The sequence below is a fragment of the Capra hircus genome, chromosome 23 (assembly GCF_001704415.2).
Source record: "Capra hircus breed San Clemente chromosome 23, ASM170441v1, whole genome shotgun sequence".
NCBI classification, from domain to species: domain Eukaryota; kingdom Metazoa; phylum Chordata; class Mammalia; order Artiodactyla; family Bovidae; genus Capra; species Capra hircus.
The window spans coordinates 33,154,669-33,174,297 of record NC_030830.1 but is presented as its reverse complement, the minus strand read 5'-3'; the positions used below and the strand labels follow the sequence as shown (position 1 = coordinate 33,174,297).

General features: G+C 41.2%; 1 protein-coding gene across 1 annotated transcript in view; it reads right to left on the bottom strand.

Moving 5' to 3' along the window:
• Window positions 1–19,629, bottom strand: part of MED20 (mediator complex subunit 20) — a 73,896-nt gene that overhangs the window by 17,924 nt on the left and 36,343 nt on the right. Inside the window, exon 5 of the mRNA XM_013973778.2 lies at window positions 10,112–10,185. Coding sequence (XP_013829232.1) covers window positions 10,156–10,185 — 30 coding nt within the window. The 3' untranslated portion in view covers window positions 10,112–10,155. The remainder of the gene's footprint in view (window positions 1–10,111; window positions 10,186–19,629) is intronic.

Genomic DNA, 19,629 nt, shown 5'->3' with positions numbered 1-19,629 from the left:
TCTGAGCCTACGATTCTAAATGGCACAGAGAAAGGCTTCTCATGGTAATCGCCAACATTAGTTTTGGGCTCTTGACTATGTTTTCTTTTGCAGAGAACTATTTCCTTACTAAAAGTACTTTTATTTCATCTTCAGCTTCCTACCCTATAAAATAGTTATGGCACATATTTTTAATGTGTCTTTTACAAATAAACTAGAGACAATATGTGCGTGCATGCTAAGTCATTTTAGTCATGTCCAACCTTTTGCGACCCTATGGACTACAGCCTGCCAGGCTCCTCTGTCCAAGGGATTCTCCAGGCAAGAATACTGGAATGGCTTGCTGCACCTTCCTCCAGAGGATCTTCCCAACCCAGGTATCAAACCCACTCCTCTTATGTCTCCTGCATTGGCAGGTGGGTTCTTTACAACTAGCAGCACCTGGGAAGCCCCCAGAAGCAGGATAGCATAGCGCTTAAATGTTCAAGCCAGAGTGCTGGGGTTGGAGTTCAAACTCTATTGTTATTAGTTATATATGACCTTGGGAAAATGATCTTTCTGGGCCTCAGTTTCCTTCTCTGTAATATGGAGGCAATAATAGTTTATACTTCATAGGGCTGTTGTGAGAATTAAATGAGTTAACATCTGTAAAAATGCTTGCAGCAATGCCCAGCACACAGTCAGAGCTCAAGAAATGACTGTCAGGATACAAACCGACCCTGTAACTTGCTCCACATCACAAACAGGCACCGCCAGCGAAGGGAGGATTATAATGAGGATTATGCTCTCTGTTGAAATCCTTCCACTACCCACACAAACTCCTCTTCCCATTGGTCTAATAATATAAAGGTAATGTACAGGTATTCGGGGGCAAATTCTTACTCTGGGCTCTTCTCAGTCACCTTACATTAGGTTCCTGGACCCAGTTCAAGGGTGTGTGTGTGTCTGTGTGGTGTGTGTAGGCTTCCCCACACCAACAAGCAATTAATTCCTGGATGCCATCAGCATGTCTGAGAATTCAACTGAATTCTGACACTATCTACCCAGTGATGGAATCAGATTCCACAGGTAAAGGGTTCAGTCCTACAAAACCATCTCTGCTTCAGACACCAATTGAAACCCCAATTTGTGACCTGTGGTTCTGACCAACTGTCTATCAATTAGAGGTTCCCAGGACTCCCTCTTTGGGTTTGATACATTTGCTAGAATAGCTCACAGAAGTTAGGAAACTCTGTTTACTTACTGTATTACCAATTTATCATAAAGGATATGAATCAACAACTAGATGAAGAGATACAAAGGGCGAAGTCCTAAAAGGGACTTGTGTTTTCATGGAACTCAGGGCTCAGCACGGCATTCTGGTTTCCCAGCATGGAAGCTCTTTGAGCCCAAACCTTTTAGGTTTTTATGGCGGCTTCATTACATAGGCATGATTTCTTAAATCACTGAGCACTGGGGACTAATTCAATCTCCACCCCTGTCCCCACTGCAGAGGTCAGGTGGTGAAATTAAAAGTTCCCACCCTCTAATCACACGGGTGGTTCTGTGGGCAACCAGACCCTGTCCTCAGGTGCTTTTCAAAAGTCATTTCATTAACATAGCCAACTGTACCTCCATCACTCAACACTTGGGAAATTCCACAGGGTTTTGGAGCTGTGAGCCAGGAATTATGCACAAAGACCAAATATATGTGAGAAACATATTTTGGTCATCTGCATGATCAGTATATATATATATATTTTATAAATCACATTACTGCATACCTCTTCAAGTAGAATCCAACTTAGTCCCTCACAATCTGATCCTGCCATTTTAATGCGGCAGGTTTGTTTACAATTTAAAACTACCTTCTTCTAGATATTTTTCAGATGAAAAATGTTTGCCCAATTCAAAATCTGACACACTTAAGGCTTTAAGAATATGTAATATTAATCGGCTTCACCACGTTCAGGAGCCTCTCTCTCATGCATGCTCTCTGAGATGCTCTGCTTTGCATTCTCAAGTAGCTGCTGTGTGATGAGCTGCACAGAGATAACTCAAGCAGAATACGGAAAGGAAACACTTTGAAGACACACTAAAGCAAAACTTCAAATGATATAGCACCACTGGGGACCCAGAGAAATCACAGCGGCTGATAAGCCTAGGGAGCATTGACGAGCACCTGGAGTATCTCTTTTCTGAAGAGAGGATGGCAGGTGCACACTATGCCAAACTCCACACAGCTGCAAATCATGGACCAGCCTGGGCAGCTGGTGGGGACCCGCTGGCGAGATGGTAATTATTGGTCAGGCATCTTCAGCTACAAAGGCTAAGGTGTAGCTCATTACATCTGTATTCTTCAACTGGTTATTTAACAGAGCTAAAGTGATGGTTAGCCTCGAGGCATGTTTACCCATCTGCTAAAAAATAAAAATAGAAAGAATCATACACAAAGGGAAAACATATAAAGGGCCTAATAAAATTTGTAATGAGTCCTAGGAGAGATCATCTCTTCTCAATCCTCTCTGTACCTATTATAGAAAAGTCCCTTAAAATCTGAGAACGCAGTTAGATAAGCTCTGCTGTTGCTGCTGCTAAGTCACTTCAGTCGTGTCCGACTCTGTGCAACCCCATAGACGGCAGTCCACCAGGCTCCTCTGTCCCTGGGATTCTCCAGGCAAGAATACTGGAGTGAGTTGCCATTTCCTTCTGCAATGCATGAAAGTGAAAAGGGAAAGTGAAGCCGCTCAGTCGTGCCCGACTCTTAGCAATGAAGTCTAAAAGGAGGAGCTGGTCTTTGTTTGCTTGCACCTGGAGTAGCCACTCTTCCTCTACGAGGCCATGTGCTTCAGCAGAAGCTGACTTCAGCACTAGCTCCAGGGATGGGCCCTGTGAGGTCTCAGCCAGTTTGTGCACAGGCAATGGTCACAAGTCTAGCAGTGGGCATGTGGCCTAGCTTTGCCAATCAAACTGAAGGGGAAGGGCATAATCCACATGCAGGCTGAATCATTTTGTATTGTATCTTGGACCTTTTGAATATTGTGAGATTCTGAGTCTTGCTTAAATCCTAAGGAAAATGTTGATATTTGCAATCCAACCTGGTGGGATTCAGATCACAAGTCCCAACCAACCCTTCTGTGAGGTAAGGTTTAAGTATCAGTTCTTCTATTGAGGCTGTGCTCCAGAGCATGCGAGCCGCAACTACTGGAGCCCGCGTGTCCCAGAGCCTGTGCTCTGCAACAAGAGAAGCCACAGCAATGAGAAGAAGCCTCGCAGCAACAAACACCCAGTACAGCCATAAATAAATAAATAAATTAAAATATATCAGTTCCTCAGTGAAAGCCTTTGCAGAAATATTAGGACTGTCTGGCATGAGGGCTAGCCAGTGGCTAGTCTAGGCCCTGGGCAGTTATTTATCACATAATCAATTCTAATAGTTTTTGTGTGCTCTTCAGGACCAGATCCATGCAGCATGGTGTTGAGGAGGGGACCCAGGAGTGCACAGATAACTCTGCAGGCTTGGTTTCCTGAGCTCCTCCTCCTCCACTGTCTTCCTAGGTACCTTTCAGTTCCTTTCTGTCTTCCAGCCAGAAATCTGAGGCCTTTGCTATCCTGTTCTCTCAGATATTTTGAGAGCTAGGCAGCAGGAAGACAAGGAGAAAGAAAAAAAGTGAAGGGTCCTTTTTAGGACTATCGCTTCTCTAACTGGAGGGAACTCAAGGAGACCATGAAGGACAGGGAGGCCTGACGTGCTGCAGTTCATGGGGTCTCAAAGTGTCAGACACAACTTAGTGACCAAACAACACCGACAACTGGAGGGGACGGTTGCCCTCGCTTAGGACTTTCAGGCGGCTGTGGGCCCTGCTGCTGTCACTGCCAGCAATGACAAGACTGCCTGGTGGCTGGGGCCTGGGAGAAGGGAGGGATGCTTTTTTAAGGGAGGAAGTTTCTACACCTCTTTCTCTGAGTGTTAGAAGTCTCCTTCCCCATCAAGTCAAGATTGGAGGGTTTCTTCTAGAGCTCTCTCTTTCCATGCCTGATTCCCACTTCCAGGGTGGACTGCACTCCACCCAGGCCAGGGGATATTCGTAGCTGTATTTAAAATCCTGGTCTTTTCTAATCCACCTGCTACTATTGACTTCTCAGAGTCCTTAAATTGCTGGTCCATGAGTTCTATCCAGGATTTTAGCTGCATTCAGCGGGAGACACTAGGCAGAGTGTGCTTACTACGTCTTATCCAGAGATGGAACTCTCCAGAGGCAAGTATCTTTAAATGCAGTAGTCAAATATGGTTATGTGTCTTATAAAATAATAGAAAATCCTTATCTCCGGAGGTATCTTTTTTAGGGTGAGGAAGTAGGCTTTTAGGTTAAAAAAAAGTAATCTGGTTTACAGAAAAATATTAAGTTAACTCAACAGATGTTACTGGACTGTGGTAGAAACCATGCAGTGGTACACACACGTCATGGGTTTGAGAAACGCTGATCTACCGAACAGAAGCCACCTGCTTTTTATTTATTTTTTATTTTTTGCCACCTGCTTTTTAGAGCTACTTATAAACAGTTCTATTTTACTACATATGAACCTGCTTATATTGTTTGTTTTATTAACTGACCTTGTGGTTGTGTCCTTCTGGCTATTATAGTCTATAGAATACTGGGGAAGAACAAGCAAGGTCATTCAGGGGCCTGTAAACAAAGCTTTCCTCGGGAAGACGGGTCTGAGGGACTGCCAAAGGAAAGACAGTAGGAGGGAGCGCTGCACACAGATCAGGCAGTGAGTGAAGAAGGTATGGATTCAGAAGTTACCTTCTCCTTTTAGAAGGTTGCCAAGGGAGGTGGTGGAGGCCAGTGTCGGGTGTTGCTCCTGGTCTGGCTTTGGGCCACAGGCCTCTCAGCCTGTATCTTTGCATCTGAGCCTGCTTAGCCAATGCCACAGCAGACAGGATGTCTAGGCAATTCACGGGCATGATCAAGGGTCCCCATGACAGACGATGGCAAGGAGCCATGCAAGCTACCATAATTCCTTCACAGCTTGATTGTACATTAATTCAACCCCCCCTAACAAAGAGTATTCCAGAATATGAATGGATTCTCCTGAGACCGCAGTCTGTTTCAGTAGTGCTTCACTTGACAAGGTCCTGCTAAGTGTTATCAGAAAATCTACCCAGCTTCACCATTACTGTAACATCTGAGGCCGAAGAAAGTGATGAAACTGTCCAGACTATCCTCAAATCTACATACAGCAAGAAGTACCTGGATGAAGCGCCCCTCTAGGAAATAATCTCCCAGGTAAACCTAGAAGATAATGATGTTGCAGAATAATTTCACAGAAATTATGAATAATGTCGCAGACATTAAATTATCAGCATTTCAGGCAAGAAGAAAGCCCTGGTATGGTGATGCTCTTTACTCTAGTGACAGCGATGCAGGAAAAATTAAGTGAAAGGGCAGATCAAATAAAAACTGTAAGAGAAGAAAAGCAACAAAAAGAAGCAGAAGCAGCTGGAAAGCAATTATTTCATGGCATTCCTGATACAGTTGAGAATTTCTTAAGTTGGAAGGCCAAGTTTGATGCAGAACTCCTGGAAATTAAAAAGATTAAAATAATCTTTAGACATGACTTTTGGCCATTCACATTTTGCATGTCAGCTTCTTTTTCCATTAATATTCTAATGGTATTCCCAGTCGTGTGCATTCAGAAATGGCTGAAGTTGTGAGTGATACAAGAGACATCCAAATGCTGAGCAGGAGTCTGATGGCCGCATTAGTTAACCTTGTGGTCATTATTAAGTGATTCCATCTAATGAGCCAAGTAGTCTCCTTCTGTATAAAAGTCTATTAAACAAATTATAGGGTCTTGGGAGCAACTCACCAGGCAATGAAAATCTCACACATATCTGAACATTTTTCCTTCAACAAATAAAAAACAATTAGAATAAATTTAACATCAGTTGGTACTGAATTTTTTTAAAAGTTACACTTCTTGAAAAAAGTGGTGCTAACTTTGAAAACAAGATAAGATTAAAACAACCACAATACCAGTGACTGGACAGGCCCACTTTTATTGTTATATTGGGGTTCTAGATAAGATTTGAGAAATCCCAAACCGTTTGGTGCCTTAAAAAAAAATTGCAAAATGTCAAGCAGCTCCCACTTTATTCTCGGTTCTTAGCCACTGAGAAACAGCAGTCAGTGTTCAAGACCCACCATAGCTACGCTGCCATGAACTCAGACTGCCCTCAAGAGGGAGCTGTCACTACAGCAAAAGACTCAAAGGCTGGGATGGAAGCCCCATGAGGGTAGAGGGTTTTTTTTTGCTGCTGTTGTTCACAGACATTTCCAGCCCTAAAACAAGACTGCAACATCACAGTTGCTCAATTAATACTGAAAAATAAAAGGCTGTCCAGGAAGGCCTTCTGGTCCTCCCAAAGTTGGAAACAACCAGTGTAATCTTTATCATATCCTCTAGCACAACTATGAAAAAGGAACAGCATTTTTTCACTTTTCTAATCTGGGGGACACAGCTGCACTCAATTGGGATGTCATTAGAATCTGCATGGGATGCTGTGTGGCAGGCACAGTCCGCCCAGTCACTAGAGAGAGCGCCGTGACTTTCTTGCCTATATTGGGGTCATTGTAATGTGCTAATGTAGAAATAAACCTCAGTAATTATCATTATATATCTAGTGAGAAAAGTGGTTGTATGTTACATTTTTACGAATCTTTTAAATGCCTGGAATAAGTAAGACAGCTGGATTCTGCTATTTCTTTTTTTCTTTCTTTCAGAGAAGAGGATACATGTTTATTTATTTTTAAACTTTCTGTTTTATATTGGAGTAAAGTCAATTAACAGTGTTGTAATAGTTTTAGGTACACAGCAAAGGGACTCAGCCATACACATACATGTATCCATTCTCCCCTAAACTCCCCTCCTGTGCAGGCTGCCACATAACATTGAGCAGAGTTCCGTGTGCTGTACAGCAGGTCCTTGCTGGCTGTCCATTTTAAATATAGCAGAGAATATATGTAGATCCCACACTCCCTATCTCTTCCCTCCATTCTTTGTACATCATGCTGTCTTTGGAAAACTCCACTGCATATTCATATGCAAGTATGTTTTAATACTGTTATGAAATTAGCTTTGACTCCCGAAAGTTTCAGGGGCTCCTGGCCACCCTTTAAGACACTGTGGTAAAGAGTATCTAAGTGCGGCAAAGAGTACACTAACAGCCATCACTGTTACGAACATTCAGAAGGGATTCTCAAACAAGGAAAGAGAGTTCAAAAAGATGGAGAGGGGGAACATCACTGCTTGTAGCCACACTTTACCGGAAAGCTGAACTATTTCATCAGTGTGCTTGTGTTACTTTAAATGTTGCTTACTCTTTGTACTTTACCATATTTCAACAGGAAATGAAATTGCTATTTGAAGAAAAGAAAAGCCAGTATTTCTCTCTGACAAGACAAAACAAAACAAAAACCAAAAACCACGGACTCTAACTCCTTCCAGTTCCTATATAAATGTCGGCTGCTCATGTACCTTTACTTTTTTAGATCATCACTTATAAGTGACACTCTAATTACAAGACCCATATCGCCTTTTCTCCTGCCTTTTCTTCTCTTCAACAACTTCCTGCTGACTGTCAGTCAAATATCATTTAACAGGACAAAAGGACAATTTCTAATTACCAACCAGTTACAAACTGCTGCACAGTTCAGTCCTTCTGCCTGCATGTTTCCATGAGCAGCAACTAAATAGTAATCTACAAATCAACTCACTTAACATGTACTGTTCCTTAGCTAGAGTCAGGTGATTTCTATCTACTACAAACAATTCATAAAGAAGTAAAACAGTTGTATTCATTTAAGTATGGTCAAGAAAAAACTAATTATGTATGAATCTCACATCATCTCACACCATTATTTTTCCCAAACTTAAGAAGAAGAAGCATGATTTAAAATTTTCTTTCTCACAAGCAAGCAGAAACAGATTGGTTATGGTGACTTTTTCAGGTGATATTTGACTTTATTATCTTACTTAAATCCCTGCGCACCTTAGCAAATCTTAGAAGTTGATCAAAAACTAGGCCAGCACCCCAATGGTTAACAGCACAGGCTCCACAGTGGAGGACCTGGGTTTGAATCCTGAAGCTGCCACTTGTGATGTGACTTTGAGCAAGTTAATCAATGCCTCATTTTTCTCAGCTTTTAAAATGAAGATAATAACAGCATCTGCCTCATAAGTGGATGCGGAGAAGGCAATGGCAACCCACTCCAGTACTCTTGCCTGGAGAATCCCATGGGTGGAGGAGCCTGGTAGGCTGCAGTCCATGGGGTCGCTAAGAGTCGGACACGACTGAGCGACTTCGCTTCCACTTTTCACTTTCATGCACTGGAGAAGGAAATGGCAACCCACTCCAGTGTTCTTGCCTGGAGAATCCCAGGGACGGGGGAGCCTGGTGGGCTGCCGTCTGTGGGGTCGCACAGAGTCAGACACGACTGAAGCAACTTAGCAGTAGCAGCAGCAGCAGCATAAGTGGATGACAGGATTAAATTCACTAATGAATAAATGAGCAAAGCACTTAAAATGGTGCCTGACACAGAATAAATACTCAGTGAATGTCAACCTCTGTTTTTATATATTTGTCTTCTAAAATAGTCACAGCAGAAAAAAATTGTCCATTATAACCTAATAGAGCCCTGGAACAATACAAAAGGGAAATATTAAAAAGAGATGACTGTTTTAGTGTCCTTCTCTCTTAAAATAAGTAGCTGCCTGTATCACCTAAGGAAGTGCTGACTAGCCATGGAAAAGATACCAGACATTTTCAAAACTATTGTGATTCTGTGAAACAAGAAGAAAAGAAAACTCAAGAAGATTTGTCCTTCAAAATAGATTAAAGGAATCTTAACAGAAAATGTAACACAGCTATCTAGAAACAAGAGAACTGTGCATCCTTTTTGACACAGATACTTTTATGGGCAAGATAAAACTATCACAGCCCGAAGATGCTTGTTAATTCCTACATACCTGTAAGCATTATTTACACCATATGATATATAGTAAGAGATGAGGGTGTATAACTCTATTCTCACGCGTAGTCTTGTAGCATACTCTGAGAGAAATTAAGCTTGAAGCCAAGAAAGGAAACACTCATGAAAAAAATTAAAAATCCTTGACATCAGGATTGACTTTATCCAAGAAGGCTTACCTCTTGCAGTGTATCACAAGATTCATCTATGGAAGGCTGGTACATAAAAATGCTAACTGGGATACATAAGAAAACTATAGCTAACATTTACTGAACACTCACTATGTTTTGGGCATTCTTTCAAGTTTTTTTTTAATATAGATTAACTAATTAATCTTCAACATCGCTATGAGATAGGCATTTTATTGTTCCCACTTATACTCAAGGAACTGAGGCAAAGAGAAATTAACCTGCCCAAATGTCAAGCTACTAATGGCTAGTCAAAAACAGTCTGGTTCCTAAGTGCAAGTTTTTAACCAGCAGGCAAAGAAAAAGACATCATGCACTTACATATATGGGGCGGGGTGGGGGGGTGGCTAAGATTCGAACAGAATGTTTTTGTTCTTTGTAATGTTTCAATTATTGACAATAAGCATGTACGGACTTGTATAAATTTTTATATCATAAACTCAGTAACACCTTTTTATTGGATTTTCCGTAGAATTCTATTTGATTACCACCTGACACACAATCTGCACTTGGCTAAAGAACAGGATCCCCAGGGTGAGCCTAACATCACAGCAGCCGGCAGTAACTGGGGAGTGAGAAGGGGCTGCTAACACTCTAGACAGGTCGTGACAGATATGGTCTCTATCCAACCAACAGTAAGCGTCAAGACTTACCCAAGAACTGTTTTACTATGGGGGCTGGTCTCCAGGTCCTGTGTTTATTTTCAAATATAGCTGTGTCTCCTCTTAAGTTAATTCATAGCATTTAAAAAGTCACAAGGGTAAGAAGAAAGAAGGCGATGAAAGTTCAGAATGGTGATAAGACAAAGACAGTGGCTGAGCACTCGCCCTAACAGGATACCAATCTTGGCCACCTACTGAAGCCTAGTATTACATAATACTGCTGTGATAGTTTCCACGAACAACTTTTTATTACAGTTTTATTTCTTACCCATTAAACAAGTTTTTCCCATCTTCTTCCATATTACTCCACAGTCATTGGTTAGGTCTCCTCGTCTCTATTACCTACGGGGGGAAAAATCTGTCAGGTCAGGCTGCTATATAGCAAGAGAAAAACAATTTCAAGAATTTTATTTATAAATTCAAAAAACAGGATCAGTATATTACAGTGCAGTTTAGTGAACTCCCCACAAGTCTTCAAAACTGAGGTAAAAGAGTGAGGATAAAAAGCTGTAATTTTTTTTCCGCTAAGAGCAATCAAACATTAAGTCATTTATGAATAGACTGATGGAAGTATGAAAGGTTTACTTCCTGAAAAGATGCACTTCTGTGTTTATTTTAGGTTTTAAAGATTACACACTGCCTTTGCATATAGCTTGAAACTGTCAGAAAAAAAACAAAACAAATTCATGGCAACAAAAATAATTGTGTTTCAAAAGCCCAAATTCTTTCTGTGTAAGTAAAACATGTAATGATGCAAGATGCCAAGTGGTGACATCTTTGTGTTAGGTGGCTTCATGTCTTTTAGGTAAGCAGCATACATTCTTTTTTTTTTTTTTAAGCAGCATACATTCTATGCACAAGAACACTGTATTAGTCTAAGCTATCTAGAATTTGGACACATTACGTGCACAATAATTTTTTAGGTTTCTCATACTGTATTCAGGAGGCAGGATTCAATAAACTTGAAATTAACACACTGTCTGCCACCATGTAACAAGATGAAAAGTTCTCTATTTTGCCATCCTAATAGCTAACACAAGAATTTCTCTTAGAAGACACTCTCTTGTTGAAAACATGTTCCCTCAATAGGGTCTCCCACCACTCAGGTCCAGCCCCCTTGGGATGGATGGTTCCCTGCAGAATGGCTGTCAAGATCCCAGAATGATGGTCAAGTAAGGGGAACTGCTTTACATTAGATGAGAAGAACTTGTTTTATCTCTGAAAGGAACAGAGAGAAGGATGATGAGAGGAACAGGAAGAGAAGAAAAGAATAGCATAGCAGAGTGAAGCTGGGGTTGAGGGGGAGGTGAAGTTCTCCAGTTAAGGGAGGTCTGGAACATTTTCAGAACAAGAATGCCTTAAAGGGAAGGTGCATGAATGCAATATAGGGCTCACTCGTTTTTCCTCCTTTCTTCAGTTGGGTGTACTAACTAAGAACACAAATGCCGTGTATGAACAGGGCCTTTCTGAGAATCAGAGAAGAAGCCAAGTATCCCATCTGAGGACATTATGCTGCATATCAGAGGCACAAGGCAAGAAAAACAGGGCCCAGGAGGCAGAAGCAATTGCATGATGGCAACTCCTTGGAAGAAAAGTTATGACCAACCTAGATAGCATATTCAAAAGCAGAGACATTACTTTGCCGACTAAGGTCTGTCTAGTCAAGGCTATGGTTTTTCCTGCGGTCGTGTATAGATGTGAGAGTTGGACTGTGAAGAAGGCTGAGTGCCGAAGAATTGATGCTTTTGAACTGTGGTGTTGGAGAAGACTCTTGAGAGTCTCTTGGACTGCAAAGAGATCCAACCAGTCCATTCTGAAGGAGATCAGCCCTGGGATTTCTTTGGAAAGAATGATGCTGATGCTGAAACTCCAGTACTTTGGCCACCTCATGCGAAGAGTTGACTCATTGGAAAAGACTCTGATGCTGGGAGGGATTGAGGGCAGGAGAAGAAGGGGATGACAGAGGATGAGATGGCTGGATGGCATCTCTGACTCGATGGACGTGAATCTGAGTGAACTCCGGGAGTTGGTGATGGACAGGGAGGCCTGGGGTGCTGCGATTCATGGGGTCGCAAAGAGTCGGACACGACTGAGCAACTGAACTGAACTGAAAATCCAGGAAATGCACAAATATTTTTAGGAAGAGAAGAGCTTACAACTTGCACACATTCTAGGTTGGGGGTTTGAGGCAACCTTATTCAGGAAGCTAAGCTGACACTGTATGGATGGGTGTTTTACAACTATATCCCTTCCCTTGTTACTTTAGCTGGGGGGAGGGGCACACCGTGCCACTTGTGGGATCTTAGTTTCCCAACCAGAGACTGAACCCACACCCTTGGCGGTGAAAGCACAGGATCCTAACCACTGGACCACCAGGGAATTCCTCATAAAATTTCCCTCTTTCCTGTCCAAATTTTCAACCCTGCTTTTAATATAAAAACAGCAAATGGTTAAAAGTTAACTTAATTACTTTAAAATCCAAGTTACTTGAACTCATTCTGGATGTACCAAAAAGCTGGCCAAAACAATCAGTTCTATACCGAGCACCTAGTATACATAACTACACAGAGGCTAAGCTTAAAAGACCTATGAAATAGCTATTAATTTGTCGAGCAGTGACTTCAATACTTATGACAGTGATCTTGAAAACTGGAAAGTTATAATGGGTCAGATTAATTCTGCAAACTATTAATAAGACTACCCTCATTCAAATAGTTTCCATCTAGGTCCCATTTATATTGTTTATACTACTGTAATACAGTTTTGAATGGGGGGTGGTGAAAATTCAGATATATAGAACAAATTACTGCAATAGAACCAAACTAAAAATGTAGAAGACATCCCTTTAAATAGTTATTAGAGATAAAGTGCCAAACAAGCAAATTCCAATTGTACCTATTATAAGTGAAACTTGCTGAACTCTCAGGCTTTGTGGCATGTGCAAGGCAAGAAGAGTATAGGATGCAGAGTAACAGAGACCAGTTATCATCATGGTGGCCATACCAGACCTTACGCAAGCAATCTAATTTCTCTAAGCCTGTTTTCTCATCTACGTCAGAGCACTGGCGTAAGGATTAAATGAAAATGCAGGTAAAAATCCTAGTAAGCTGCCTGGCACATTGTTGTTGTTTAGTCGCTAAGTCGTGTCCGACTCTTTGCGACCCCATGGACTGTAGCCCGCCAGGCTCCTCTGTCCATGGGGATTCTCCAGGCAAGAATACTGGAGTGGGTTGCCATTTCCTTCTTCAGGGGATCTTCCCAACCCAGAGATCTGAACCCACATCTCCTGCATTGACAGACAGATTCTTTACCACTGAGCCACCTGGGAAGTCCAGCCTACCACATAGCTGATGATTAACAAAAGTTTAGTTTCCTTCCTTTATCTTGCGACATTTACAGTAATTTTCAGGGGCTGAGGAGAAAATTCTTTCTTGAGAACTTTACTCAATTTACTTTTATCCTGCCAAACAATAACGATAATGATGATGACGATGATGACAGCTGCCAAGGACACTTCTATAGCCTTTGAAGTGTACCAGACACTCAACTAAGCACTCTAACATATAGTGGGTTGTTGTTCGGGTTTTTCTATAAAATGTTATGTAAAAACCCAAGTGAGCTTTTTGGCCAACCCAATATTAACTCAGTCAGTCCTCACAGTAAACTGTGAGGTAGACATTATCTTTATTCCCATTTCACAGACATTGAAACTGAGATTCAGAACTTCCTTGGTGGTCCAGTGGTTAAGAATCTGCCTGCCAATGCAGAGGGCATAGGTTCGACCCCTGGTCTGGGAAGATTCCACATGCCATGGGGCCACTAAGCCCGTGTGCCACAACTACTGAGCCTGTGCTTGAGAGCCCAGGAACTGCAACTACTAAGCCCATGTGCCGCAACTACCGTAGCCTGCGAGCCCTAGAGCCCATGCTCTGCAGCAAAAGAAGCCACCACAAAGAGAAGCTTGTGTACTGCAACGAGAGAAAGCCCATGCACAGCAATGGAGACCCAGGGTAACCAGAAATAAATACATAAATCATAAAAATGCCATGAAAAAAATGTTAAAGAAACCGAGACACAAATAAGTTCAACAGTTAAAAAGTGGCAGAGCTAGGATTCAAACCCAGGTTTCTCCTCTTAAGAAACACCGGCCACCAGGGACTAGCATCAAGGTGGCAGCAGCAAGGTGCTTTCCTTAAGAGCTCTCTAATATTAACGTAGGGAATGTTCAGATGGTTTACCAAGTAGAACAGATCCATATTTTAGGTAATTAAAGTTATCTAAACTGTCTATAATTTATACATCATTAAAATATAGTTTTACATTTATATGCCTCAAAATATTTTATTACATATTTCATAGTTTTATATTTATTAACCTATGTTGTCTCTTGCCTGTAACTGTCTTCCCCTGTAAGCTCCTGGAGGACAGCAGCAGCATCTTAATTTACTAATTGTGAACATTGATGGTGTCCTAGCGCTCACTAGGTGTTCAATAAATACTGATGAAAGAGTGAAGAGACTGGTTATTAAACTGAGAAAAAATTTTCAAGTTTCATCTGCTATTTCTATGGTGGCTTATTTCCCACCAACCATTCACTCCTTATCTGCAAGACTTTGCTGGATTTAAGTGTTTTCCTGGTCTATTCCAACTTACGAGCTCATGTACAAAATGTCTTATGACAAAAAGTCTCAGTTCAGTTCAGTTCAGTTCAGTCGCTCAGTTGTGTCCGACTCTCAGGCCTCCCTGTCCATCACCATCTCCCGGAGTTCACTCAGACTCATGTCCATCGAGTCCGTGATGCCATCCAGCCATCCCATCCTCAGTCATCCCCTTCTCCTCCTGCCCCCAATTCCTCCCAGCATCAGAGTCTTTTCCAATGAGTCAACTCTTTGCATGAGGTGGCCAAAGTACTGGAGTTTCAGCTTCAGCATCAGTCCTTCCAATGAACCCCCGGGACTGGTCTTCTTTAGGATGGACTGGTTGGATCTCCTTGCAGTCCAAGGGACTCTCAAGAGTCTTCTCCAAAACCACAGTTCAAAAGTATCAATTCTTCGGCACTCAGCCTTCTTCACAGCCCAACTCTCAATCAGAAGACTCATGCATGAATGAAAGCATGTAACATATTGTTATGGTTTTCAAATGCTTCCACACACATCTGAGATGCCTCAAGACAACGCTGAGAGTACAAAGAAGGTATGATAATCCAGAAAGCTACATCAATGCTGATTGCTTTGGAATGAAAACGTAGTCTCATGTCTGAGCCACAGACCCAATGGCTCAGAACCTGAGTTTGATGTTTTCTCTGTAATTGGGTAAAAAGTCTATGAATGACATATTTTTAAGTCATAATGTCATAAATACATTTTAAAATCATGAGTGTTCAGTCATATCCAATTATAAACAGATGCCAAAAGGCTTGAAGATACAAAGGCAGAGGAAACTCACATAACTAGGTAAGGAAAAGTTCTACATGCATCTACAACTAAATAAAGAGACCTCATGTGAAATGCAAGAACAACATGGTACTTCTTTTTAAGATTTTTCTTTTTTAATGTAGACCATTTTCAAAGTCCCTATTCAATTTGTTAAAGCATTGTTTCTGTTCTTTGCTTTGGTCCATTGGCCACAAGGCATGTGGGATGCTAGAACCCTGACCAGAGATGGAACCTGCACCCCTGGCGTTGGAAAGCAAGGTCCCATCACTGGGCCACCAGGGAAGTTCTCGGCAATCCCTTTTTAATGTTAATAAAGTATTCATACTTTCAATTAAAATCTCACATGGTATTTACCACTGCAAATTTTATCACTTTTCCATGGATACATTTTTGTGTTAGAACAAAACATTTCATATTGTTTTACCCTTCTTAAATGAAAACAATTTGGGATCAATACACTGTACAAGAGATCCAGAGTCTCAGACTGAAAGATAAGCAGGCCCCACATTACAATTTCTCTTCCCTAAATGCCTGTGTGGTGGTTAGAATCAAAAAAGTTTTAGAAATCCACCTGCCTTACTGATTGACATCCATATCTGATAAGATACTAGATGGGTCTGTTAATCTATAATGGGAATAAGAACATGGGAGAGTGAGAAAGCCTTAGATTTAGAACCAGAAGACTTGGGCTTAAGCCTCATGTTACCCACTTAGTAGCAATGTGAGCTTGGGCAACTCACGAATGTCTTGGGACCCCTATGTCCTCACTTGTTAATGGATATAATATCAGCTCTGCTCCTTTCCAAGACTGCTGTGAAGATCAAATAAGAAACTGCGTCTGCAGGCGCACTGTAAACTGAAGAGAGCTGCCCATGAGTGGGCTTCTCTCCCCCTCCCACCAAGGAAAGCAGAGGCTTTAGATCACTACTCTGGTGAGAGGAGGCACAGATATTCAAATGTTCCAGGGACTTGGGGGCATGCTAGGATAAAAGAGTTTGGTCACTCATGCACAGCTCAAGAATTTTAAAATGTATTTGGTATCTGGGTCTTCATTTTAGTTAAATGACATTCTGGTCTTAATTAACTATTTAATAAGAAATAAAGAACATACAACCTTAGCCAGATAGGGAAATCCTTTTCACCAAAAAAAAAAAGAACATACAACCTTAGCCAGATTGGGAAATCCTTTTCACCAAAAAATAAAATGACCTAAAAGCAACAGCATAATATGCATCCTCAATTATGTAAGATACAGTGGCTCAGAGGTTAAAGCGTCTGCCTGCAATGCAGGAGACCTGAGTTTGATCCCTGGGTCGGGAAGATTCCCCTGGAGAAGGAAATGGCAACCCACTCCAGTATTCTTGCCTGGAGAATCCCATGGACAGAGGAACCTGGTGGGCTACAGTCCACACGGTCGCAAAGAGTCGGACACGACTGAGTGACTTCACTTGTTCTATATGCCAACAAAAGCAATACCAAAATCCCACTTAGTTTGTAGAGCAGCAGCGTCAGCCACAAAAAACACCTTACACACAGCATATGCCAGAGGTGCTATTTCATCACTGTGCTTAAATACAATCCTGTTTTTTTATAATCCCCACATAGGATAGATATTATTAATTGGTAGAGTTTCGTCAGCCAGCATTCATAGAAGCCATTTTTAAAGCATTAGTTTGGTCATTATCAAGCACATTTTATAAATACTATACAACAATTTTGTCAGCATTGAACAGCAGTGTACAATGGGAAGGGAACACTTATAAAAACATCATACTTTTACTAGATACCATGCTGTGTGTGCGCGTTGGGGGGATCACATTATTTGCTTAGTTAATTCTCACAATGAGGTAGGTGCCAGCGGCATTTTACAGATGAGAAATGGATACTCAAATTGGTGATTAGATGACTCGTCCAATATCTAATAGCAAGAAAAGAGCAGCGCTTAGCAGGGAAGCTCAGCTGTTAAAGAATTTGCCTGCAATGCAGGAGACCCGGGTTTGATTCCTGGGTTGGGACGTCCCCCGGGAGAAGGGACAGGCTACCTACTCCAGTATTCTTGGGCTTCCCTGGTGGCTCAGATGGTAAAGAATCCAGCTATAATGCAGGAGACCTGGGTTCGATCCCTGAGTTGGGAAGATCCCCTGGAGGAGGGCATGGCAACCCACTCCAGTATTCTTGCCTGGAGAATCCCCATGGACAGAGGAGCCTGGCGGGCTACAGTCCATGGGGTCGCAAAGAGTCAGACATGACTAAGCTACTAAGCAGAGGCCCAAGATAATTGTTTAAAGTTGCCAGTAATTCCACATAAGTGGCAAAGAACAGGAGGTTTAGGAGAAATTTTGTACCATGGTAAAACTTGGTGGGCAGACAGCAAAATTCTATGGCACTTCATATGGCTCGTTCAAGGAGTTATTGAGCTATAAAATCTGCACTCCTTCTATTAAAAAGGTATCTAATTTTAAAATTTAAACATAAAGACTTGTCACTACAGCTAGTTGTTTTCAGAGAAAATACTGCAAAGGAAACATTAATTCACGAAGTAGAGTCAATAACTGTTTCATAAAAAAGCTATCTCTTAGTGATCATATCTAAACAAGTACCAAAAGTTACTTGTGTCTTACAAACATGAAATATTTTTAGAAGAATTTTGAAATATCATATTAAAAAAATACTCTGTATAATCAAAGCTCTTTTAAAAGTCTCAGTTCAGTTCAGTTCAGTCACACAGTCATGTCCGACTCTGCAACCCCATGGACTGCAGTACGCCAGGCTTCCCTGTCCATCACCAACTCCTGGAGCTTACTCAAACTCATGTCCATTGAGTCAGTGATGCCATCCAACCATTTCATCCTCTGTTGTCCCCTTCTCCTCCTGCCTTCAATCTTTCCCAGCATCAGGGTCTTTCCAAATGAATCGAATCAGGTAGTCAAAGTATTGGAGTTTCAGCCTCAGCATTATTCCTTTCAATGAATATTCAGGACTGATTTCCTTTAGGATGGACTGGTTGGATCTCCTTGCAGTCCAAAGGACTCTCAAGAGTCTTCTCCAATACCACAGTTCAAAAGCATCAGTTCTTCGTTGCTCAGCTGTCTTTATAGTACAACACTCACATCCATACACGAGTACTGGAAAAACCAAAGCTTTGACTAGACGGACCTTTGTTGGCAAAGTAATATCTCTGCTTTTTAATATGCTGTCTAGGTTGGTCATAACTTTTCTTCCAAGGAGCAAGCGTCTTTTAATTTTATGGCCGCAGTCACCATCTGCAGTGATTTTGGAGCCCAAAAAATAAAGTCTGTCACTGCTTTCATTGTTTCCCCATCTATTTGCCATGATGTGATGGGACCAGATGCCATGATCTTAGTTCTCAAACTATCACTATTCACTACACTACAAATATAAGTGAGATTATGGGGGTTCCCTGAAAATTCCCATTAAAAATAATATTTATAAAATGAACATTTTAGAAACGGACAATGTAAAGATATAATCTGGTTTAGATAAATTGACGGACTGTATATCTGCATCAAGCAATGAGAAGTTAAGAAATTGGGATAAGATCTGAAGCCTACAGAGCTTTCCAACTCCTTTGTTTTAGCAGAAACAGCACAGAACTTGATGGCTACCCTGTGTTTTGGTTAGAGTATTCAAAGACACAAAAGACATAGACGCAGATGTTAAAAATATAAAATTGCATCAAATTATAAGACAATACCTTGATTAGGTGTAGTGGTTAAGAGAGCAGATTTAGGAGTCAGACTGGCCAGATTACAATCCCAGTGGGACCCAGTTCCTAGCTCCAAGACTCAATTTTCTCATCTATCTCATACAATTATTGGGGAGTTACAATGTGTACAGAGTTCAGGAAAATCAATGGCAAGAGGCTAAGTGATCAATAAATGTTACCTGTTATTTCTCTAGTAATACCTTGTGTAAAAAACAAAATATACCTGTAATAACACTGAAGGCCTTTCATTACTGAGCTATTTTTCAAGTGTAGAAACTTTACACATAATAAAGAGAATCAAATTCCTAACTTTCTTGGTAATAGGATACTGGTTAACCTGGGGTAGGGCATAAGGAACAATCACACAAAGGGAATTTTAAACTTGTAGGATGTTACCCCAGCTTTTGTTTTACTAGTCTTTAATAAAACACACCTATGTTTTAAATGTATTTCATGCTTCACACTTTTTAAAAAATTGAAAAAAGTAAAAGTTAATGTATTTCCAAAGCATAATAATGAAAGAGCATTATTTAACTTCAGAAGAGGATGAGAGGAAAAGAAGAAACAACAAGAAAACAATGCTTTGTGATTCTAAGTGTTCTGGGTTGCCTCAGATTATGTGTG